Here is a 26,499-nt window from a genome sequence, read left to right on the forward strand (position 1 = left end):
AAAACCCTTATTATAACTGGATGTGTCAAATTTAGCAAGGAGTCCGTCACTTTTTTCCCTTTTGTGTGCATCAACAAATTCACGAAACGCTGGCGGGCATTCTGCTGAAAGAGGGAGAGCAGATGCAGGGTGGCAGGTAAAACAACGGCGACAATCTATGGAGCCTGTTATAACAGCAACTCCAGCATGCTACAAAGGTTAAGGGGTTAAGCTATAATTCAGTATAACAACCAGATAATAGAGGCAGTGCTAAAAAAAAAAAGTATTCCATTAATATAACACATTAAATATTACCAACCACAAACCAAGCCGCTGAACTTTGTGTCAGAGTCTTTCTTAGTGAGCTAGCGCATGCATGACTGAATTCGGAGCAAGTGACTGAAGAGAGAGACCCTGATATAGTGAGATTCACGACCTCATTAAAATAACAATACAACTTTATTAAAGTGGCAGTCCCATGAAGCAGGTAAAAAAAAAAAGGAAAGAATGTAACATTGAAGTACACCTAAAAATATACAACGCCCCTGTATTTCTTTTCTCAGTCAGCATTAGAAATGCTAAAATAAGCATTGATCGCTAGCACTCCATCACATTGACTGCTTGGAGGTGGAAATGGCAGCCATCTTAATTTCAGTCAAAGTCTATGATTTTGGAGGCTGATCTCTACAGACTGTAACATCATAAAAATAAAAGGAAACGATCACATTGAAAAGCGCAAGGAACTGTGTTAAATTGCTACATTAACAAAAAAATTATATATATACACGTGTGTGTATATATATATATATATAGTGTAAGAGAACAGATGGCACACTAATACAGATGTAAATAGGTGCTTGTCCCATAAATGAGGTATAAAGCAAGGCTCCTTACCAGGCAGACCAGAAGATCCACGGAACACAAAATAAGGAAGAGACAGCACTCAGGGTAATATCACAAGTAGAGTTGTATTCAAAAGCAGGCACAGTCACCGACGTTTTGGTCCTAGGGACAGGACCTTTATCAAGGGAGTGCTCACGACGCAGTGACTCCCACCACCTATAAATACCCACCAACCAAACCAACCACCATACGCACAGTGTGTGCGTTTTGGATGTTGATTAATTGATTAAGCTGTTTGGTTGGTGGTGGGTATTTATAGGTGGTGGGTGTCACTGCGCCATGAGCACTCCCTTGATAAAGGTCCTGTCCCTAGGACCGAAACGTCGGTGACTGTGCCTGCTTTTGAATACAACTCTACTTGTGATATTACCCTGAGTGCTGTCTCTTCCTTATTTTGTGTTCCGTGGATCTCCTGGATCTTCTGGTCTGCCTGGTAAGGAGCCTTGCTGTATATATATATATATAGCCACTGTAAATATTACTGTATGTTCATTTGCATGTCTTAGACAGGTCTGCAACTCTGTCTTTCCCCATTGTCACCCAGCATACAGCGCTTCCACTGCAGCAAGGGATTCTGGGAAATGACATGCAAATGAGCACTCAGTGCCACCTTTTGTCTCAAGCTCGTATTACACAAGCCAAGACGGATATATATATAGATATATAGATATATAGATATAACAGAGAGATAGAAGCGCCAATAAATATAGTAATATGTAACTTAATGTTAGTACAAATATAATTTCTCAAATAGCAATTATAAAGTATGTACATATAACAACAGATGATAGGGAAAAAATTAGTTGTATACTAATCCACTCCTGTATTGTCCAATCCGATGATTGCGCTTATATGGGTTTTGGGGCAGCTTTCAGATGGAGAACCACATCCAGATAAATCTAAAAACACAAAGGAGAAAGTGTGCAGCCCATAGCGTAAAAAGCATAAAATTTAATACAAAAATAGAAGAGAGGGAAACAGGTTCACTCACAAACGAAAATGAAATACAAGCATTGAGTATATCACCACACGATTCAGCACTGAGTCTCCTTCACAGCATGAGATGAAGAATGCTGTCAGCTATCAGTCCAAATGTTCAGACCTTGTGGGGTACAGTCAGATACTTCAACTGGAGGTTCTAAGTTAGTAGTTCCTCCCGATCAGGTCGATTGCCGTCCGCAACCAATACTGGGGCTCCTTGCAGCAGGAACAGGATCTCACCACGTGTGTTCCGTCCCCAGGTGATGACGTAATGCCGTCGCTGCTCTCCTGACGTGTTTCGTCAGTGACTCTGACTTTCTCAAAGGATATTGAACCCATAGACCGCAGCAGATATATATATACAGAAGGCAACCCGTTTCTTGGGAGGAGACTCCGTGCTGAATCATGGTGGTGATATACTCAATGCTTATAATTCAATTTCGTTTGTCAGTGAGCCTGTTTCCCTCTCTTCTATTTTGTATTAAATTTTACGCTATGGGCTGCGCGCTTTCTGTTTTGTGTTTATATATATATATACACACACACAGGACTACACAGTTTCCCGGAATTTCCCCAGCTTTCCATTCAAAATCCGTTCCGTGGTGAAAAATCCGTCGACGGATAATTCCAGTTTCAATCCGTGCCGATTAATCCAAAACCGCCATTGGATACAATCCGTACGTAATTTTAAGAATCCCACCCGTGAATTCCACAATCCATTGGCGGATTTTTACACATCCTCCAACGGATTGCGGATTCCACAGATTGGGTTGCCAGTGATAAAAAAATCCAGAAAGACGGATGACGCTTTCTGAGACTGATTCGCGGAAATCCGTGGAACAAAAAAACCCGGGCCGATCCGAAGCGGATCCAAAACTGCAAAAAAAAATTGCCAATCTCCCCCCACAATTAATGTATTTACTGTACTGTAGACATATCAATTTTAACACCATTTGGAAAACCTACATTTTAATTTATAGAAAACAAACTTAATGAAATACATTTGTTGCCAAAGCAACATGTGCTGAAAAACATCAGTATTTTATATCATGAGCACTATATAATATGTAGATAGGACAGTAATTCCCAAACATATTTCTAATTTAGGGTCATATTTACTAAGCTATGCTATGTGCCATAAGGCACCCACTGACACCTTATTTGAATGGGCCAAAAGGTGTGCCAAATGGTTTCTTATGTTATATTACCACTTAGTAAATGTGAGCCGTCATCTCTTAGAAACACTGGTCCAACGTCACTTTGCAATACATTATTATTTATACTGAGAGTATTACTGTAATACTTTTATGCAGGCTTATAACACTTGACCAAAGGGTTTAACTAACTGACCCTTATTCATGAGAATACTAATATTGAAATATTTAACTTTATATTTTCACATTGGATATAGCGTTAGGTATTTTTTGTCTATTGTATACATTTGGCCAAGCTCAGTAGTACTCCTTTGACACAAATATATATATGATGTGGTGGGTTCTAGGGTTAGCGATTACAGGGACTGTGTGTTCATAAATTTTAATTTTCAACTGGTATCAGTTGTTTGGAGATTGGTGGCCCCTCCTCCCTGGGTTTCAGCTCACAGCTCCCCACTTTTTAAGTAGCAGGTCTACTGAGACCATTCTCCTTCTCCAGGTAGTGTTCGGACCTGCATACAGGTCATGCCATGTAGTGGCTGCAGGCTTATAACGCGTTGGCCAAAGGGTTTACACACACACACACACACACACACACACACACACACACACACACACACACACACACACACACACACACACACACACACACACGATGTTGTGGGTTCTGGGGTCAGAGCTTGCAGGACTGTGTGTTCATTAATACTTTTATAGCATAAGAAAAATGATTTCTTTACCCGTGGCTGATACTGTATCTGCCACGCAAAGCAAGCTAATGCAAAAATCTGATATGACCACACTAAGTGCTATGGAAATGATATTGCTAAACCAGGGGGGTTGTTCCTAACACTTTCCTCCCTCTTCAAATAAATGGAAGATCTTTTTCTTTCTTATGAAGTTTTTTTTTCTCAAGAATAGGTCATCTCCAAGCCATCTTCAAATCTTGGCTGTAGCAGCTAGAATGTGACAGTAAACCAATTCAACCAGAACACAGTTGCTTACCCCAGTTAAATATTCAGAATGTAAAAGGAAAGTCTTGGATACTTATAGTTAGAAATGCATTCTTCTGAAGTTTAGTACAGTGTTTCCTAGGGTGCAAAACTATTTCGAAAGCATCAATGAACATGAACCTTATAGTTGAATTCATATCTTTTACAGGTTCCCCAAACCTAGTTCACTCTTTGTCATGTCATATAGCACACCCATAATTGTCACACAATAACAGTTCACTTTAACTGAGGTGGAAGCCTCCCCCCTTCCCTGGAGCCCCTAAACTGTGACCCTCTTCCCCTCCCTCACCTCCCCCAGAATCAGAACTGTTCCCAATCTCGCCAGGATCTTCCAGGCAGGATTGCTCCTCTGAGATATTTCCCCAGGAAAGCTACAATGAGATGCACATCTTGTACAAGTATGTCCTGGGAATAAACAGCAATATGCATGCTGATTCAGGATTGCCTTTGGGGTATTCTAATTGGCTGTATAGATTCTTACCCTGTACCTATGATATACACATGGATATCACAACCACAGGATTTACCAATGACAATTTCATTCTCTTTGAATGAGTAGGGAGAGTGTATATTACTTTAAGCAGCAAAATTGTTCTTTTAGATTCAATTTCTATGTATGTAATTACTTATATACAGTATACACAGAACCCCTCTGCATTTCCCACCAAACTGAATGATACAGAAACAAATAGACAAGTTAAACACGGCACCAGCAGGGACTTATATCATGGTATTTACAGTATGTTAATGCATTTTAGAACAGTAATAAAACCAAAAGGGGGCATATATCTTCTGCCACAACCACAATGTCTCTATAATATATTTACAAAAATGCTGTTGTGTTTGCTATTCATCTTAGTGAAAATTAAACACTCAAAGCTCAAAGCCATTTTAGCTGTGGTTAAGGAATATGTTCTGTACTCTGTCAGCCGTACTCTGTCAGCCTACACAACAGGTTTTGTATGTAACAGGTATAAATATTTGGACCTAGTGTTTCTTTTGAAGACATTTCTTTGGCAAATATGAATCTTTTTTTTTTCAGAATGATTTTATCCACTGTGTTTTGTAGACTGCATTGTCATTATATTTTCATGGTATATTTCTCTGAAATACTTTAAAGCTGCAGTCCAGGCAATATCCTGCATGTGTGTTTTTTTAAATAAATCAGTTCTGTAGTAAAAAAAAATACTTTTAGAATTTTCTGTTTTAAAAACAACAAATTTGAAAGACCAATTTTCTTGTATTCTATTTTAACAAGCATGTTTGTTCCTATAGCAACCATTTACATTCCCCAGATCTAAAGATGTCGCCAAACTTCGCCGATCAAGAGACGGAGAACGAATTGACCGGCAGCTATGCAGTTCTTTAGGTAAGTAGAGATTGCCCACTTGAAACTATTGAAGTAAAAAAAAACTAAAAAAAAAAAACGGGAGCTTGAACTGCAGCTTTAAACTCCGCTCCTTTTAGTAATCCCGTCTCTGGACTTTTATTTTTTTTATTTTTCACCCAGTATTCCCCCGACGTCCAGAGGATCCCTTGGTTCTCAAGATATTTGTATTTTTTGGCGCACAAAAAAAAATGACAAACATAGCAGCCGAGTCACCAAAAGAAAGTCGCAACAACATCCCCCCAATGACTTTGTGGCTTTCGCAGTGGCATGAGTTGAGCCAGTTTGCCTGATAGACCGCGGAGCCACCACCCCTGAACGTTAAGTTCCCAGGCGGGATTGCTCCTCTAACATATTTCACGAGGAAAGGAACATCTTACAGTAGATATACTGTACATCTTGTTTTCAATTATGTCCTGGGAAGACACTAGATGATAAAAGATCACATGCAAATAGACCAGACAGGAGCAGACATGTTAATGCTCACTGATTACCTGTAAGGCCGCGCTTATAGTGCGCGCGACAGCGACGCGACGGATGAAGTCACCCATCGCCACCCGCGAAAGTTGTATTTCGCTGTGCAGCGACGTCGCAAGCGACCTGGCCATTGATTGGTTCAGAGGCTGTCACATGTGGCGACAGCTTCTGAAAAATCAAATTTGACCGTCTTCCAAATTTCGCGCTGCCAGCGTAGCTTCCGTCATGTCGCGCTTACTATAAGCGCACGTGACGACCTCAATACATTTGTGACGTCGCGATGCCGTCGCCGGTACTATAAGCGCAGTCTTAGTCTCATTAAATACACACCAGTATTTTCTTTTTAAACTCTGCAGGTAATGCTTTTCTACAAGCTTGTGTACTGAACAACAAAACTCTAACCACTGTACTACAACTTGCACCCTTATTTAAATAAAGTAACCCAGAGATTTCAAATCTCAACCCGTAGCCCAGAGATACCTAGCCGAAACCCATAGTCTCCACCCCTCGTCCTTGACGCTGCCGCCGCCCTCACAGAAACCCACAGGCCATCTTCTCCAGTTCTATCCGACGACGCTGCCTCTGAAATCCACGGGTCACTTTCTCCTTTGCTCTTAGACGACTGCTTCTCGCCCGGAAATCCAAAGGTCCCTTTCTCCATCCCTCTTCGACGACGCTGCCGCTTGTCCTCTACCGGGTATCCACAGGTCACCTCCTCCACTCTTCTTCGATGTTGCTGCCGCTTCTCTCCATGAAACCCCCATCTCATCTTCCGTTGCACCCATCCACCCAGATGTTCACACGCCATGCACAAGAAGCAGCTCGTTAGACCGGATGCTGAATGGGATAAGTGTGGATCTCTCCGGGAATTCTATTGTGCTAGCAAAGATAGATCTGCTTCTGGAGACAATGTTAAATGTGGAGCAACGGATGCTACAAATGGATCAACGGATGCAACATATGGATCAACGGATGGATCGACGGATGGAGAAGATAGAGGCTGACATAGTAGGCATACATTATTTGCTCGGTGTTAATGCCCTTGTTTCTCCGACGCTGGAGCAGGGGGGTGACATTTAATTGAAATGCCTTGGGGGAGAGCGCGGGACAGCTGTAACTTCCGCGTGCCCCCCAGAAAATCTTGCGCCCCCCAATTTGCGCACCCCTGCTCTGTTATTTAGGACTCTCTCATTCTCTCTCATTTTCTATTACTCACCTTTAAAACCCCAGGCTGAAGAGATCTGTACTTGCCAAACTCCTTGCAAACGTTTTAAACGGACTGATTTTTCAAAGTTTGACAAAACAACGAATATCGCCAGGTTCGAGAACTTAAGCGAAGCGTTTGCATATTTCTAGCACCAAGCCCTTCTGCGCAGTGTTTAAAGAAGAGAAGGGAATGTAGGCAGAGAAGAATTTCCTGAAATGCCTCGTTATGTCCCACAGGAACCTCATGTTTGATTTCTGAAACCTTGTGGAATATTGTATAACACATTTGGTGGTCAAACAGATTTAAATAGGGACTTAAAATATTTTGATATTAGGAAGTTTGTTGTATATGTTGCCATGTGCTATAAGATAAGCAGGCAGAAGAAAGGCACGTAAGATGAATATCTTACAGGGACAGCAGCTGCTAGCTTGGGAGTAGTGTTTTTAAAGAAACATCCGCTGGCTGAAATCATTAGCATGCGAGTGAAGATGATAGCTGTGTATTTGTCCCTGGAGATGAAATATATACAAAACAATCTTCTTTCGTAGACTAGTCAAATGGCATTGACAAAAAAGTAGTGGTAGACTCCTTGAATACTGTGGAGCAAAAGACTGTTCGATATGGAGGCAAAGTTCTTTGTCTTTAACCTGACGAGACGTCACTACAGCTAAAAGCATTGTCCCTGAAACAAGAGATTGCTGAGCGTAGTGCTGAATTCACTGCAATATCATGGAGAAGAGTATTGAATTACAGTATATTAGTTGGCAGCTGACACACAAGAAAAAAGAAAGCGATAAAGGGATATGTATAAAGAATTGTTTTTTTTAAAACGGATTGAAAGACCGCGGTGTGTCCCAAAAAAATCAATTTCTCATCTAAAATCACTAGTGGCAAATGTTGGCATGCCATCATTCTTACATTTAGCGCACTTTTTCCTATTCTACGTATGCTGCGCTTCAGGTTCATACTGTACACAATTGTTTGCGTGTATTTGCCTTCGTCTTTTGCGCCACGAAAATGTTCATGGGCAATTGTGATGCATTATATAGAACACAAAAGTGGTGAATACTTGACATTTCATGTTACATCTCATTTATATATAACTGCCACAGACACCATCCAAACTCCGCCACTAACCTCACCTCCTAGTGTTAATTATTTTCTGTGACGAATCAGTAGATGCACACATTGCAAAACACATTCAAAATTGGTATTATACATTGGAGCAAAGAGACGCACTAACTTATTATTCTTCTGTGTCTGTTTTGCAACAAAACCACTTATAGCAACGCTACATACTTAGCCCACAAAATGTTTTAGTACTTCATATTTCTCTATGTGGAGTAAACATTTTGGGTACTTAAGCCAGAACAAGTACTGATACTTGATACCACTTTACATTTAAACACTGCTTCCATGTCATCAAATTTAAGTTAACAAGAAGGTGTTTCAAAAGGAAAGGTTCATAAATATATTGTGATGCCCACACCATGTTGTAGCATCTTTTAGTCCCAGATTAAGGCAGGAAACATAGTATTTTCCTATATGGGGTATATATATATGGGTATAGGCCGCGCTTATAGTGCTGGCGACGGCGACGCTACTAGTGAAAGTTATAATTTAATTTTCAGCGATGTCGCTGGCGACAAGGCCAGTGACGTCACGAAGGGGACGGGCAGCGCTCTCTGATTGGTTTAGAGACAGTCACATGTGGTGACTGTCTCTACAAAATCAAATTTACGCAGCTTCAACATTTTTGGTCGCTCCGTTGCTCCGTCGCCGTGGCACTTACTATAAGCGCATGCGACGGAGTCAATGAATTTGCTTTGGAGCGACGTTGCGTTGCCGTCACCAGGCACTATAAGCGCAGCCTTATTTACAGGGATAAATAATATACTAACAGGCTACCGTCAAAATGAAATCATAAAATAAATTCCTACTCCTCTACTAACTACACATTCAGCTGCAACCCTTACTAACTGGATGGGCAGCTAAGATGGTTAGCACCCCAAACAGGTACTATTATAGCTAAACACATATAAAGTCTCTGAACATAGCAATAAAGGGTTTTGCTTATCTGTTACTCCTTTGGAGCAGACGTCCCCGCTTCAGCACGGTCTCACGGTCTCGCGGTCTCGCGGTCTTCCTTCCTAGGGGAGCTTGGCCCACGAGAGCTCAGAGAATCTCTCCTCTGTAAGTTCAATGTTAAGGATAGGACATCCCCGCTTCAGCACGGTCTCTCGTCCCTCCTTCTTCCTGGGATTAACAACCCAGGCAGTCCCAGCAGGCTCCGCAACTACCGTCCAGCGAATCTAGGGGGCTGTACCAGCTTCCACAGCTGGGGAGAACTCTTCTCTATCCCCTTCTCTGGGCCAGCAGTCTCTATCCCCTTCTCTGAGGGAAAGCAGTCTCTCTCTATAGCAGCTCTCTGTGTCTGCCTTAAAACACTTCCTTGTTCAGATTAGGCTGATCGATTAGGCAGCAGCTGCTGCTTGCTTCTCTTGGGAGATTAACCCTGTGTGTTGGAAAGTCCCATAGCTGCCCTATTCCAGCACCTAGAGGACAGTGATGGTATCACAATATATAATGAAGTGGAGGCTTGTGTGATGTTGGTCTTGATAGCTACAAACTAAGTTTATGGAAAATTACTATATAGGTCTATAAATAAATGTGTGGTCAACTAACTAGATTTTAAAATTGCAGCTCCCCTTATAAAAGTATATTGGAAACCCTAGGAAGCAGGATTTTGCTGATCGATCACGGGAGAACGAATCGATCAACAGCTTAGGTAATTCGTTTTCAATAAAATTTAATCAAATACTGCATATATATATAAAAAAAAAAATGTTGTTAAAGTGCAGCTTGGACTGCCTCTTTAAAGGTGTTTTCAATATGTAGGATGTTTTTTTTAAATTATTATTATTATTATGAAAACTGAAAATAACATTTATATACAATTTCATTGATGACCCATTTCTCGCCAAAAAGGTTTTGGAGGTACAACTGCACCATTCAAACGTACTATACCTGCAAAATAATCTAGGTTATAAGGAAACGACTGGCTGATTCAAGCCTACACTAATGTATTGCTTTATATAAGAAAGCATTAACACAGTGAAAATGTACGAAAACGATCTTCAACAAGAAGGGAATTGAAGAAATGGAAATATTCCATGACTCCACGGTAATGAATCCATGAATCAATATCTGTATAAGTATTAATTATTTGGCAGTAATATAATTTGCATTTGTTAGTCTGCTTGCTAGAATCTCTTTACAACTTGGCATTTCATCTATCTCTGATAATTATCACATACACCACATGTAAATTCATGGTATTCATTGATATGCACAAAAGATAAATCATTACACCACTCTTTGCGACCAGAAATGGGAAACAGTGTTATTACTGTGGGACTTGTTGTTAAATATGTTAGTAATGGTAAATAATTCAGGGTGAAGGATGATCTACCTGCTGTTTCTTTTCTCCTGCCATTGAACTTCACATGCAGTGCAATTCCTTCAAATAACCTGCAAGAAATTCTATGTAAAGTCTATTCACAAATTGTCTATACTGTATAGTGACACTGTGTGCTCATTTGCATGTCATTTCCCAGAATCCCTTGCTGCAGTGGAAGCATTGTATGCTAGGAGATAATGGGGCAAAGCAGAGTTGCAGACGTGTCTTAGGCCACGTCCATAGTGGATCCGAGGACATCGCTCTCGCCAAATACAAACCAATGGAGGCCAATGCGCGTGACCATAGTTTGCGCGTGCACATGAGCACCGAGGTGGCCGATGCGTGGTGACAAACTGGTTTGAATTTGCGACGCGACGGCCAGGTCACGTTCACGGTTCAACCAATGAGGGTGTACAGGAGCGCTCACTAGATGTCATGGGCACGCCCCCTGGCACGCCCTCGCCATGCCCACCATCGTGCAACCCTGCAGGACACAGATCTCGGCAGGTACAGGCACACGTGCCATCACGCGCTTGGTCATGAGCGCGCACATACTATTGACGAAGCCTTAGACGTGAATATGATCAAAAGTGATATTTGTATTCACTGTATGTTGTACTGTGGATGTTTTTTTCTCAGTTTTTTTACCCACCAGAATTTATTCAATGTGTGGTTGAAACTTAACCCAGCTTCACATTGCCAGTATTAACTATGCTCACACTGATGAAACCCAAAATGTTGAAATAGCTGTCTGTGCACAGGTTTACTGGCTATGCAGTTCTCTAACCCAGGCTGTGCTGAAAAGTTGTGTAATGTGGCAGGCATACTGTATGCTTATAGGGCTCCATCTTAAATTGGATAACAAGCAAAGGGTGACACTGTGCTCATTTGCATGTCATTTCCCAGCATCCCTATACTGTAGCAAAGACAAAAAGTAAGTATAAAGCATTACAAAAAAAAAATCTTGCAAGAGTAGTTCAAGGTAAATCCTTCCTCACACAAAGCCAATATTGATGACCTCCATGCCATTAAAATACTGCTCTGTCCTACAGAGGTACTTATTAACGAAATCTAAAACTACCACTGCCATTTGGCCTGGATCACCATATTCCCATAAATGTACAGATCCAACGAGAAGGTGCACTCACGACTAACAGCCAGCTGCCATGGGTGCTCAGTCCCTGTGAACGGTGCTTGCTATAAACACCGACGAAGTCTTAAGTATATAGATGAATAAGGAGCGGCACTCCAATGCTCTTTCCTAATAAAAGTGGGTTTATTGAGCAGTGATCACATAAATGTACAGAGAAATATGTTTGTCTGTGTCAAAGAGTTTTGTTAAACTCTTTCCTGATATGAACCAAATGGTTTAAAAGAGCTTTGACATTTAGGTTGCACATCCACTGTTTCTTATATTTATTAAGCCACTTGCTGCAAGAGAGACATACAGAGCAATTCATTCATTTCACATGTATTTATCTTGGTTAGTCACTCTTTACTGGTTGATAAGTTATCATCTAATTGCATTCCCATTGCTGCAACTGAAACTGGGAGTTGGATATCTGTGGACATTTAATCAAAATTAGAGACCGGAAATACTCAATAAAGCATCCATGTTTCAAGCATACCTTACCTTTTTTTTAAAATCTAAACCATACAACAGGGCTCTTCAACTAGTTATCCAAAGGGACCAGATCAGGAAATATTTAGAAGTAGAAGGGCCACAAGTTTATTATAATATAATTGTAGATATATTTAAAGAGATACAAACTATTATTATTATTTTGCAAGAATGTATAACATCTGCACCATATATATTTACATTACCTTAATGTGCAAGTAAATTCAGTGTGATAAACTGCAGTTACTGTAGCTGCTTAAGCAACTTGTATTAGCAGGAGCAGAGAGTCCAAGGGCCACAATAAGGTCCCTCGTGAGCTGCATTTTCCCCATTGGCTGTCATTGGAGAAGCCATACTGGTTATAGACTGCAGGAACATCAGTCCTGGACATAGCCAAGCAAAAGAGCACTCTGCCTGTAATTGCCTTATTGCAGAGTAACACTTATGTCATGGTGTTTCATGGTCATTGGTAAAGATGGGCGAAACTGTCAAAATCCGTTTCCTGGAATTCCACAGATTATTTTGACAAAATCCACCCCGCACATTAAAATCCGCATGCGAATTGCATACGTAAAAATCCAGACTGATTCATTCAAATTCATCATTGAATACAATCCGAGCGGATTTAAAACAAATTTGGAACACACAGAGAGAGAAACCTTTCCGTGTAGGGGCAGTTACCACTTGTATATATATCCCCTCAAACGTCTCTACAAATAAGTTAGGGAGACATGACAGTGCAGAAAAAGGAGCACACATGAGATACCTGGCAGGGAGATATGCTAATGACTATGTAAAGTATATTTAATGAGTCCCATCCCACACTTCCTAAAAGGATTTCCCTACCAACAATATACAGTAGATTTTATTTGAGAATAAGCCTAAAACACCAACTCATGACCAGAATCATGTCAGATGTATTACTGTGAGTTAAATTAGCTGATGTGTAGAAGCATTGTCACAGCTGTCAATCATTTTAATTGTGTGTTAGAAAATGTGTTTTATTTAATTTCTATTAGACTATTAAGAGAGAGAAAGGGCAATCCTTTAGATTAGGTACTGTATACTCCTAAATAGTACAAATGGGTAAAAAAAATACCCCTTAGAGATGTACAATGACCTTTGATAAAGTAACTTGTAATACATATACTATTAAAGAGAATGAGAAAGGGCCTCCAAAGAGCTGCAAAATAGAGGATACATTAACGTAATACAATATATCTGTGATGTACTAACCTAACTGAGTTAAAACGTTATACATTCATTAAAAGATAGAATTAAGTGAATAATAAAAGAAAACATAATTATAAAAAGAACAACATCTGAGGTTGATCAAACTACAATGTGTACTTGGTCCTAGTAGTGACACCTAGAACTTCGTGATAATTTAAGCAAAATGATGAGCTTGTTTGATAATGCAGATTGAAAAATCAAAGTGCATTAAATCATGTTGGCTTCTTCAGAGGAGCAGTCACCCTGAAAGAGACCCTATCCACTTAAATAGACAGGTACATAGATGGAATTTAATGCCCCTGTACAATCTACCGTATATCAATTAGATTGCACAGATCTGGTCTAATAAAATGAAAATGTATAATATCCAGATAGTACCAAGAATATTCGTCTACAAATAATAATAGTTCTTACTTGTCGAACCGCAGTTATAACTGTGTAATCCCTAGAGCAGCAGAGGTGGCACCCAATTTCTTCTAACCCAGTAGAGAGAGGTTGCCCATGTTCTGTTCAACTTTTATTTAATGTCACTTGGCCTCTGTAACTCATAGCCCTCCGGGCATATTACTACTTTCTACTTGAAGTACTTTCAAGGTTACAATGATCAAAATAGATATCCCTTGGAGGTATGCTGTTAGTAGACAGTGTACACTGCAACTCATCAGCTGGTTTTCTAACACTGCTAGAGCTGTTGTTCTTAATAACAGAGATTGTGTGTGTCCAAGGTCAGATCTTATTGGATCTGACACCATACCCCATTGCTAAGGTACCTCAGACTTGTCAACTCAATAACACTTTGTGTGTTGTGGGAAGCAAGTGGAATCCCTTCCTGCAGTTTGTAGAGTTTTATTTATTGTAAAATAAAGTCATTCAAGTCAGTGTGTGTCTGGCACTCAGGAAGATGGTACAGTGGCTATTTTTGTCCCTGTTCTGTTATACTGCAGCCATTTTGTGCATATCCGTCATGTAGCACCAAAATGAGTGCAAAATTAATGTTCCTTTCCCTTTCTTCCTTTAAAAAATAGACCACTTCCACATAATGGTTGACAGTTTAATGTTCCTTATGGAGCACACATGAGATACCTGTAAGATATGCTAATAGCAAGATTAGCTACGTGTGTGAGCAGTGAGCCGCTCAAAAGTAGGATGTAACAGCGAAACTACCCATCAGCTAGTTTAGCTCACACTGCTAGAGCTGTGTCCTAGAAAAGCAGTGGTTGTGGGTTCTAGACCTGTTTAGTCTTCTCAAGTCATTAGGTTGGTGCGTCAGGCTTATTACCCACTCGATATAGTTGATATGGAAATGCTTTTAGGAAGTGTGGAACTCATTTGAATATACTTTCCATAGGCATTAGCATATCTCCCAGTCAGGTACCTCACCTCTCTCTTATCCAGAAACAGATTGTTCTATGTCTCTGGGGTAAAAAAAAAAATCTAAAATGGCAGATTTCTACTTTGGAAAGTGATCTGCTGATGAAAGGAGTAGGATCCAAACGCAGCCAAAAAAATGTGCCCGTCATTGCTCAAGGTGTGTTACTAATTAACTTCCAAACCCCATTTTAACAGGGATTCTGAACTTGCTATATTAAGCAGTTTTAACTGCAAATTCTAAATTAATTGATATCTCTTTTGCTGGCTCTTTATTAGAGACCTGGTAGCAGGGTACAAACCAGACACACTATAAAGTTATGTTGGTCAAACCCGTAGTACTGTTAGCAGTAGAAAAAAAAGTAAAGCATTAAGGGCCTCATGCAGAGAGCAGCGCTATTTAAAATTGGAGAGGGGAATAAAATGTAGCTTTAATGGAGAGTTTTTTTCTCCATATGCAGAAAGGGCATAAAACTGCATTTAGAATCCTTTCTGCATATGGAGAGTTTCAACCAGCGATATGAGCGCTGTTGAAACTAGTGGGAAAAAAATCGAGTTTTTTTTTTCTTCTCCCCCACCGGCCGCCGAGCACCAGCTTCTTGGTGGAGAAGAAAAATGTTGAAAATCGCGCCATTTTTTTGGCGCGAACAGCCACTATATGGCGTTCGCGGCTCTCTGAATACGGCCGTTTTAAACACTGGAGAGATTTAGGTTCTCTCCAGCCGCACGGCGAGTTTCAGGAAAAAAAAAAATGGCGCTTTTTTTAAAACTCGCCATTATCTGCCTTTCTAAAGGCAGAATTCGGCAAAACATGCCGCTTTCCCTGTTAGCGCTGCTCTCTGCATGAGGCCCTAAGTCACAGTTTCATAAAGATATTCAAGATATCTTTGTATGGCTGCAAAACTCACTATTTTTATTCCAAGTGGGAGATATGCTCTACGAAAGCTTTGGGGTGACATGACTGCTGCATATCTGCTTGACTCGGCGGAGTTGAAGACTTGTCTGGGGAGCACCTTTACATATAGGAGAGTTCCTTACTTTACAACACAGCAAAACCTTTTAGGGTAAAAAAAACTGTTTCATGAAGGGACCTTTGTGGTCCTGAAAGATAGCACTCTTTTAACCATGAGTTATCTATTAAAGATATCGCTTCTAGCTTACTTTTCTTTGTCTATGCTACAGGGTAACACAGCACCACCCTCTATTCTTTTAGAAGAGTGATGCTTTTCAACTTAATAAAATAGAGAAGGCTAAACATCGTAGCATAGTTATCTTAATATAACTAAACCCATTAAATGAAACCTACTGTTACCTACAACAAGACATCTCACCTAATAGTATAAGTAAATCAGAAGGCCTGGGCTCAAGCTTCATTAATGAACATGGCTTGGTTTAGATCTCTTAGCCAACTGATAAAAAACATTTGACATCAAGCTTCACTGGAGCAAAGAATCAATAATTGCACACAGCTTCGAGCAGTTGTCCCTCTAAACAATTTTCTCAAGGAAAACACAGAAAATCTAAGCCCACGAGTAAGTTTCCCTTTCAATTCTCCTAAGAAGTGATTAAAAGGGCATTTAATCAAACAAAACGCATACTTCTATGGGAGGTAACAGCACTCGTGTGTTCTTCTTGTCAGCTTTAACAGATACAGAACAACTCGAGGGAAAAAAAGGTAATTGTAGAAAAAATAATAAGGCTGCTGAAATATTGCATTACCACGAATGAAAAATAAATAAAAGTTTTGTAATTATAAATGGTAACCTAAAACATGAATTATATAACATGATATGCTTTGTAGAACTTAACCCCCTATTTAAAATGCCATGAAGTTGTTTCTCCATCAGGGATAATTGTTAGTATTTGAAGCGAGCTCAGAGCTTTGTCTGAGATGAAGATGTAGATTCCCAACATATTGAATGCAGGCATACAGTACGTGTCAATGCTGGCAGAGAGTATTTCACCATATCATACTGTATCCTCACATGGTGCCCACTGGCATGGTTCTTGAGGCCTTGACTCTGCTTGTTCTTGGCTCATAGAGCTAATCTTTACCCTTTACATTTGCCTCTGGCTTGGATCTTTCACTTTCACTGGTGGTGCCTTGCATACTGAACATTGGGTTTACAGCTCAAGAGGATCAAATTGCACATCATTTTGTATTTTCATTAGGATTTTATCAATCTTGATTGTTCATTATAGTCATTCTAATTAAATTAAATGTACATCCTATTAAGAATTTGTAACGATAAGAAAATAGATGTGTGAATTATTTGCTGAAATCACCCCTTGTGTTACTGCTATCTGAAAACCTCCTATCTCCTCTTTTGTCACAAATCAAATACATTTATTTTCTATTCATTTATGATCCAAGCTTGGAATATATGGCAAATCGTTCCACAATAATGATGTTAAAGCAACAATACCCCATATTGTGTTCTAAGTGCACTAAAGTATATGATGCATTATCTTATTTGCCTTGCAGAATGTTGCAAAGCCCTATTGAATTAACAAAGTACTAGCACAGAGGTACCTTCAATGTACATCAGTCTACAGCATGTGCCTTCACATATTAGTGTATGTAATGTAGCTAATAGCATTATTAGGCAAATTGAGAACGACTCACCACACGGTTTCTTGTGAACTACACATCAATAATGATCTCTACAATCAGGCAAAGATAACAAGTATATGTGCAAGAACAGCCTTTGGTACTCTTGGGTATCATGCATTGCACACCCAGCCGCAGCAGAGCTGCTTCAAACCTCTCCAACAAGTTCTGTTATCTGCTACAAAACCACTAGCTATATTTTAATAGTAAAAATGATAAGCAAACACAACAAAGGAGATGCAATGACTGAGAGCAACATTGTAGGACACGTCACAACATGAAAAAAAGTAATGTAAAACTTTACAAAGCACAGGTCCAAATGTAACCTGACAAAATAGTTATTGCTTTCTATTTATATTAAAATGACTGAAAATGACAACCAAATGTGATTTATATTTGCAATTGCTTTCTATCAAGGGATCCCTTGCTGCAGTGGAAGCACTGTATGCTGGGTGACAATGGCGAAAGGCAGGGTTGCAGACCTGCCTAAGACATGTGAATGTGCTACAAGTGATCTATATATATACAGTATATATATACAGTATATATACAGATATATATATATATATATATATATATATATATATATATATAAACATACAATACCGTTTGAACGGGAATCAGCAGACCACTCAGGTTTACATTTGTAGAATATATTGTAGAAAAGACACCAATCACCAACGTTTCGGACCCACAAACGGGACCTTCCTCAGGGCGTAAATATGTTTGTTTGGGGAGTCAAAGCACACTGTAAATAATTACAATATTCTGAAACATTTTGTAAAAGGAGCAAAACTGTTCTTGCAGTACAATTTGAGAGAGAGAGAGAGAGAGAGAGAGAGAGAGAGAGAGAGAGAGAGAGAGAGAGAGAGAGAGAGAGAGAGAGAGAGAGAGAGAGAGAGAGAGAGAGAGAGAGAGAGAGAGAGAGAGATTTCTGTATTCTGCAATAATTGTCATGCATGTCATGCTTCAATGAAATTAAGCATTCAGGCTAACTGTAGCACAAAAGCAGCAAGTAATATACAACCTATTTTTATTGGAGATATGGGTCTGGAAAAAAAGTTAATTTAGAATGATTATGCATTGTGTGAACATTGCACAGCCTCAAGGGAGTGAGGTGAGAAGGTCTATTTAATACACTCTGATGCTTAATCTACAATGCCATATTGCAAAAGCCAGCAGATACACCAGCTGGTTGCAATGTGCAGAGATGGCAGTGACAAAATTTCTTCTACAAATTAAAAGTGCTAGTTTTTATACATGCCGTCCCAACACATTTTTTATTTTCGCCAATTTCATTTACTTTGCCTTTTTGTTATTTTGATCTCATACTTCTTTGTAAAATCATTTTCATTTTGAAAGACTATTTAATGATGTAGATATTTTTTAGCAGGAACTCTTGAATGGCTTGAGCATCTGCAGTAAGAACAGTTTTTAATAACTCAATCCTGATAATGCAGCCTTTACTATTTCTGTGTTCTGAGCCTCTAGCTACAGTAGCTCCTTGCAAGAGCAGTATATATATTTCATATTTCGTACATTTCATGCGTCTTACGGTTACACTCCCAAGTCTAAACCTGTAAAGCATTTCAAAGCAGCAATACTTTATTCCTTGTTTTAAAGTTATTTTTATATCTAATGATAATTCTACATTCGCACCAAAGCTGGCAATCGTTTGGTGTTCCTGTTATTAATCTGTCAAAATCCTGATTGTGTGCCGAACATAATGGCCGCCTTTCAGTTTCAATAAGTCCCTCAGTCATTGTAAATCAGCAGATCCAATGTATCCTAATACTACTAAAGTAATTATCTATTGTTACAGTTTGCAGCTCAAACTGCAGGGAACATTGGCAACAAATTATCACAAACAGCAAAGTGTTGTAAAAATCTTGCACTGCACTGCTTGGGAGGTGGTTTAAAACCAGCTATAGAGATCAAAGGATGCTTTAAAACTCATTCAACATTAAAAATGTCATTAAGAATTGAATAAAAATAAAATAAAACCAGTCACTGTTATCTAATACTACAAAACTGATTTATTTAAAAAAAAAACATAAAAGATTTCACACGTTTGGCTAGCTCCCCCTCTTCCTCCCCCCTTTTTTGTTAAATGGACGCAGGTGGTCCGCAGAGCTGAAATTAACGTGGTTCAGGTCCGGGGGCCTCCTGTTCTCCCCTGTTCTCGAAACACTTGCCAGAAAAGGTGTCCCTTCCTTATATGTAAATCCTCTGTGTAAAACTGGCCAACAGGAAGTCTCATCTGATGATGTCACGGCTTCCAGTTTGCCCATGTGATTCAAGACATTTAAACCTCCATCTTGTGTCCTCTTGAGGGGGTGGTACCAATACTGCCTGCAGCGGTATCTCCGGTGCAGGGTGATCCCCGGAGCTGAATATAGCACAGGTACGAAAAAATGAGTTGGGGTACTGTAAACGCACCCTCTGGGCTGCGTCACCCAATAGTAGCAGCACATGTGGGAGTATGAATTGTATAAAAGAAGATACAGGTGCCTAATAGTTGATCCGTTCTTGACACACAAAAAAAAAATCCTCAAACTTGGTTCCAAGCTGGGATTGTGGTTACACCCATTCTAACAAGTGCAGCTCTTTCTATTCATAATAGCCATGATAAGCTTACCTAAGGTTGTGTAGAATCTGATCTCAAGCAGATATACTGATATTGATATTTCATTAGTTAAACAAATGAAAAGATAAAGCAAGATACAGAGTTCCCCACTTCTGGAACAATTTACCCCGAGTCTCTCAAACCCGCTTCTCTGTCAACGTATTTCAAGAATGCGACCCGTTTCTTACTTTAAACATGTTTGTTACTGTAACAAAAGACAAAAACCCCAGTGCTACAGCAGCGGCAGCTCTTATTCGAGCAAAAGCCGCTGGCTGTATGTGGCTGGGAAGCGGGTAGCCGCGGCGCGTGGCGGCGCACTGTGACGTCACAGTCACAGGCGCGCCCGGCTTCCCCGTCTTCCCCGGCTTCCCCAGGCTTCCCCGACACCCCTGGAGATGAAATTAAGGTAAGCGGGGGTTCGGGGAAGCAGAGTGGCAGAGCAGATGGGGTACAGGGGTCCGGAAGGGTGTGTAAATTGCGCGCGATGGAGGAGGGGGGGTGAGTGGGGGAACGCGGCGGCGCGCGTGCATTACTGGCGGCAGCTGGGGCAGATCCCGGCATGCCGCCGGTATTTAGTGCAATAAGATATGTCGCTACTGTACATCCAATATGACAAATTATATAGTTAAATACTTCTGTTTTTCTTTACGTAAGTGAAGGTTATTTGGTTCAATTCCTTGTGTACAAACTGAAAATAAACATACTTTCTTTGCTAAAAAAAAACAAAAACTAATCTGAGGACGAGCCTTTTGAATTTTGGTTCAAGTTTTTGCTCTGATTTCTAAAGTTCCACTTGAACTTCCGAATCAATCTCAAAGTTCAGATTTCAAACCAGCAAACCAGGCCATTCTTTTTTTTATTATTATTAAGGTTAGTGCAGATGTAGCAGTACTTATAATTTTCAGCACCGGGGGAAAGCCGTGGGACTGTCCCGTGGTCAGAGGATTATCACTGTGGGGCGTCTGATACAGAAGCATGGATCCCCTGTAGCGATGTCGCGGCAACTCTATCTCGGTAGCTGTGGCTTAAAGCTTTGTGAGACAGTAAGTACTGCTACATCTCTTTAACTACCTCGTGTCCAACGCTTTGCAGTCAGGAAGGAATTTATTTTTCCCCTTTTGAGATATCATTAGATGATATTTCACTGGGGTTTTTTTATTTGCCTTGCTCTGGATCAATATATTGTAAGTATGTACGTAGGATAAAGTATCTGTCATCTAAATTTAGCATAGGTTGAACTTGATGGATGCATGCCTTTTGTCAACCTCATCTAGTATTTAACTATTTAACCCTGAAATGTTCAGCTCTAAGAATATATTTGATATTAGACGATCACAGTATTTCCATCTTTCATTTACAAGCAGTGAATATTTACTTGGTAGTGGTAAATGAAATGATTAGGATGCATATAAAATCCCTAGCATCTATCTGGAATGCGTCACCATTAACTTCACTTAACCAACACCTGCATGTGCTGGCCAAATTGTGATGGTAAAAAGGGTTGCTAACAATCATTACCTTTTTATTTAGAAAACACGCAGTTTCACTTTTATGATAAAAAAAAATAATTCATTTATTTTATATAAAACATTTCCCTGATTTCCTTTGTTTTAAGAACCTATTTTTTTTTTTCTAAAACAAGCTACAAAGGTCTATTTCTCAGGGTCTCACAGGTGTCCTGGAATAAGGCCCAGTACCAGTACTTTCAGTGATTTTGATCACTTCTTGCATTAGTGCAGGTAGTAAGAGGAGGTGTAGCAGGTACAATGCGATTGAGAACTGTAAGACAGACTCCCTGACTAATGTGTAGATTAGAGTTCATGTTGTATAGCCTTTTCCCTACATAATCAGAAAACCTGCAGACAATAGAATGTGTTGTATAGCTCTAACAGTGTATGCAGCACTGTACATAGAATTCCGCAGACACAGTGAGTCCTTGCTCCATACAGGTTACAATGTACCTTCCTGAGGCACAGGGTTGCTTGCGTGACCTGACCAAGGAGCCGAGGCTGGGATTGAACCCATGTTGACTTGCTTTAAAGACATTACAGCTCATGCTTAATAACTAAACATTGCAAAGTCTGCCTTCACCCTTTTCCCTGAAACAGGAGCTTACAATGCAAAGTAATACACTATGAGTCCTTCTGACAGGGACAGGTTAAACGAAACACTTGTCACTGCCATAAAGCTATCGGAATATTTGATTTGACCAAACCCCTAATGTCGAGGGCCTTTAGTTCATTGCAATAAATTGCTGTTCCCTACAGCAGGAAATGGGTTAAGTTCTCCTATTAATATTACATTGTTAGCAGTATGTTAAGGTGACCTATATACTGTACTTTGTTAAAGCAAGCTAGTAATAACAGCAACTCTCGAACCAGGGGTTCTCAACTCCAATCCTCAAGACCCCTCAGCAGGTCAGGTTTTAAGGATATCTCAGCATCAGCACAGGTGGCTCAATCAGAGGCTGAGTCAAAGAGCCTGCTTCAGCACCAGTGGCTCAATCAGAGACTCAGCCGATGACTGAACCACCTACGCTGAAGCAGGGATATCCTGAAAACCTGACCTGTTGGGTGGTATTGAGGACTGCAGTTGAGAACCCCTACTCTAACCAATTAACCTTTGTTTGCACAAAACTAATTACATCACACACAAAAAAGGACATCTATCATGTTCTTATATACGATAGGGTTTAACTGAGAAGACTTCATAAAGAAACCTACACTATACATATGTAAAAAGGACAAACACATTAAAATACGAACCAACAATTGTTCTTTTCTATGTACTTTATGTCGATGTGCGGTTTTCCATTAGCATGCAAACTTAACCAAGTACAGAATAGTAATATCAACAATGTCCTTGTGACATAATTGAAAGCACTGATGTTTCTGACTAATCTGCCATACCCACCTCCTAGAATCTTTCTATCATACTCTTCAATCACAGAACTACCCAAAAGCAAAGGTATATTGTTTGCCTATTGTGAAACTAACACTAAGCAACCATATAATATGAAAACTGAGCAACAGCAATAGTACTTGCTTATTTTTACCTCTTCTACAAACTACAAATAACCCCAAGTATACTAGCTGCTAAAAATTATTACATTATAGGATGATTGAAAATGACAAAACGAACAAAGCAAAACGGTCTTTGGGTACTATTAATCAAAGTCTACAGGCAGCAAAACCGGTATACAAATCAGCACTAGGTTTATTAAAGATGTCAACAGATTTAATTCTTGGATAAGTATGTTGCTATTTTCTTACATCAATATTTTCTCAGTTCTGTAGGCACATTGAAAAATATACCATTATTAGTGATTAGCATCTGTAGCAGTTAATATGCTATTGTTGAGTATCCCTCTAGGGATGACAATAAATTAACCCAACATGAATACATGTGGTTGACCAAAAATTTCCAGTAATCCAAGTATATATACATCAATGTCGATTCATGTTAATGAAACCTTAGCCAACTTCTATAGAGAAGAAAAATACATATTTCTGAAATTTCATTTTACACTTTGAATAATGACATCAGTAAATTGTGTCTTATGATGGTCACAAGGACACACAGATGTGATCCCTGCCAAGAAGATATCCGAGTTTGTGCTTGAGAGGAGCAGCTGGTCTGGTTTTATTTATTTATTTGATCTGCCCAGAACAATCATCTTTCTGTGTCAATTCCAGTCCTAGGGGTCAGGTCACATGGCACAATCTGGGCTCATTTGGCTACTTCTGAGAGCATGGGTTATACAGAAAGTGACACAAAAACACAGAAACACCCCAGGAATATACAACAAGGGGTGCGGTTTATTTATTAACAACTACTGCCATCCACCTGCCAGTGACCAGGCTCTGATGGATCATCTCCCTACACACTGTAACAGCACATAAGGACTTGCACATCCTTTTGTTCACTGAGCATCATTGAGACAGGAAAATCCTAAAACAATAGTGCATGTGTTGAAGGGGTAGCTCGCTGGTCTTTGTTTAAAGGATAGTTGGACTGATCACACATATGTTTTTATATATAACTATAGATACAAGTAGTAAACCAACAATATTATACACATATATTACAACTATATTTATATATATATATAAATTGCACATGTATGTATGTATATATATATAGATAGATAGACACACACACACACACACACACACACACTCACGTACAGTACATACAATTAATTATATATCTAATAATAATATTCTGAAAATGTGCATTATTTCAAAATAAAATATTTAATATATGCATACATATTGCTAATATCCATATACTGTATTTATACAGTATGTGTCATTTATATAGACACAGTGTGGGCATATATAAATACATATAAATGTACAGCTACATATGCACATATGTGGATATATATATATATATATATATATATATATACACACACACACACACACACACACACACACACACACACACATATATATTAGTAGTGTACAGTATATAAAAATTCACTCCCACATGCACATATATAAACACATATACAGTGTCTAGCTATAAGTATTCATGAAAACAGATAGCTATTTGTGCACAAATCACACTCCCCTTCCAGCCCCACACACAGTTTGCACTGATGTTATGAATGATGCCCCCCCCCCCCCCCCCCCCCCCCCCCCCCCTTCTTACCTGAGCAGTTGATGCCTTTTCCTTTCCCATTCTGGCACTCGCTGGGGACTTGGTTGGATGCCTGGACGCCCGAGAGGACCAAGAAGAAGAAGAGCCCAGAAGAAGTGGACCAGAAAGCCAGGGGTCCCAGCAGCCTGGAGGCAGAGACACTGTGCAATCCTTCCACCATGCTGAGGAACAGGAGGGGGATGCTGCTGCTGCTGGTGCTGCTGGTGCTGGAAGAGGCTGGGGTGAGGGTGATTGCTGGCTACAGCAGGCCAGGAGCATCAATAACTGCACAGAGCACAAGCCAGACCCGTTCCTTGATTCTCCAGCACACACCAATTATTCTGCATCCCCCCCTGCAGCCTGTCTGTCCCGTGTCTCTGTACCCAGTGAGTGTGTTATCTCTTCCCTGATATATCACACACCAGGGTGACAGGAGGCAGCCTCAACTACACTATATTAACACCGATGGTGATGAACCAAATGAAATAATGAAGATTTGGGTAGGTAGCCTTGCTACCCTGCTGCTGCACATACACCCTTTGAGCACACCCTCCGCCCCACGCCTCACTTGCTGCCTATGAAAAAGGGGATGTCATGTCACCCATCCTCAATCCCATCCCAGAAATAAAAGGATCTGGAGCGTCCTTTACCGATTATAAAGAGAGAGAGAGAGAGAGACACTCCCAATCCTCTTATGGTATTGCACCTCCCTTGGTCCTGTTCTGCCTTCCTGGGGTTTTATTTCCAGCAGCAGAGAGGAGAGCCTGTCACTCGCCACGAGAGGGGAGCAATATGAGTGGCTTCTGGCAACAACAAAGGGAGTGAGTGGAGAAGGGGAGGAGGGGGAAGGAGACTAGGAGGAGGGGAATAAGCAGGAGGGAGAGAAGTGGCAAGGAGATCACGTGATTTCAGCCCCTCTTTGCCTTTCTTTCAACCTCTCCCCTACATAAAAAAAATAAATCCATGTCACTTCCATCCTCCTGGGATCTGTAAGGGGAGGGGTATTCTTTTATCCATAGGCAAATGGGAAATAATGTGTTATTAGAGCTTAAATAGGAGGAACCCTTTTCCCCCTGTCCATTGGGATAATTCGAATTCTGTTTAAGAGCATTGCTCATAGGGTTGTGGGGTGTTAACCGCTTTAGTGCCCGAGCTTTGCAATGTGCCGCTTGTCACTAGGGGTCATCACTCCTTCCAGCTTTCAGTGCATGCAACACCTTGTGTTCGTCATGTGAAGTTGCTAAAGGGTTCATCTGTATTTGTGTGTGTGTGTGTGTGTGCGTGTATATGTGTGTGTGTGTGTGTGTGTGTATAAATATATATTACACACATTTTAAGTTATGGTGTGTGATAAAGGCGACAAAAACCCTCCACCCTATAACATATAGCCAATAAAGAATATTACTTGCGAGCACATTCACATGTCTCACACTGATGAGACCCACAAGGTAGAAACAGCTGTCTATGAGTGGTTTGACTGACTTTGCATCTAATCCCATGGTATGCTTAAAAGCTGTGTGAACAGCAGAGCATTAGCTTTTAAGGGTTCCATGTAAAAATGGATTTCAAGCAAAAGGCGACAGTGTCTGCTCATTTGCAGGTCATTTCCCAGAATCCCTTGCTGCAGTGATATATATATATATATATATATATATATATATATATATATATATATATGCGCAAATATAACTGTATGCTGGTTTTTGTCACTTTTTTTACTCACCATAACTTAACTCAGTATTATGTTTTATATAAAATTATATATATATATATATATATATATATATATATATATATATATATATATATATATATAACCCCCTATGCAAAACTGT

The 26,499-nt window shown here is 40.0% G+C and overlaps 1 protein-coding gene across 2 annotated transcripts in view; it reads right to left on the reverse strand.

The window, feature by feature from the left end:
* TMEFF1 (transmembrane protein with EGF like and two follistatin like domains 1) overlaps nt 1-25,517 on the reverse strand; it is a 294,418-nt gene extending 268,901 nt beyond the window's left edge. The window contains exon 1 of one of the 2 annotated variants that reach the window (XM_075585974.1): nt 24,677-25,517. In XM_075585974.1, coding sequence (XP_075442089.1) covers nt 24,677-24,845 — 169 coding nt within the window. In that variant the 5' untranslated portion in view covers nt 24,846-25,517. The remainder of the gene's footprint in view (nt 1-24,676) is intronic. The other variant, XM_075585973.1, reaches the window with a different exon arrangement.
* Between the last annotated feature and the right edge of the window lie 982 nt (nt 25,518-26,499).

The sequence above is a fragment of the Ascaphus truei genome, chromosome 2 (genome assembly GCF_040206685.1).
Source record: "Ascaphus truei isolate aAscTru1 chromosome 2, aAscTru1.hap1, whole genome shotgun sequence".
In the NCBI taxonomy this organism is placed as follows: Eukaryota; Metazoa; Chordata; class Amphibia; order Anura; family Ascaphidae; genus Ascaphus; species Ascaphus truei.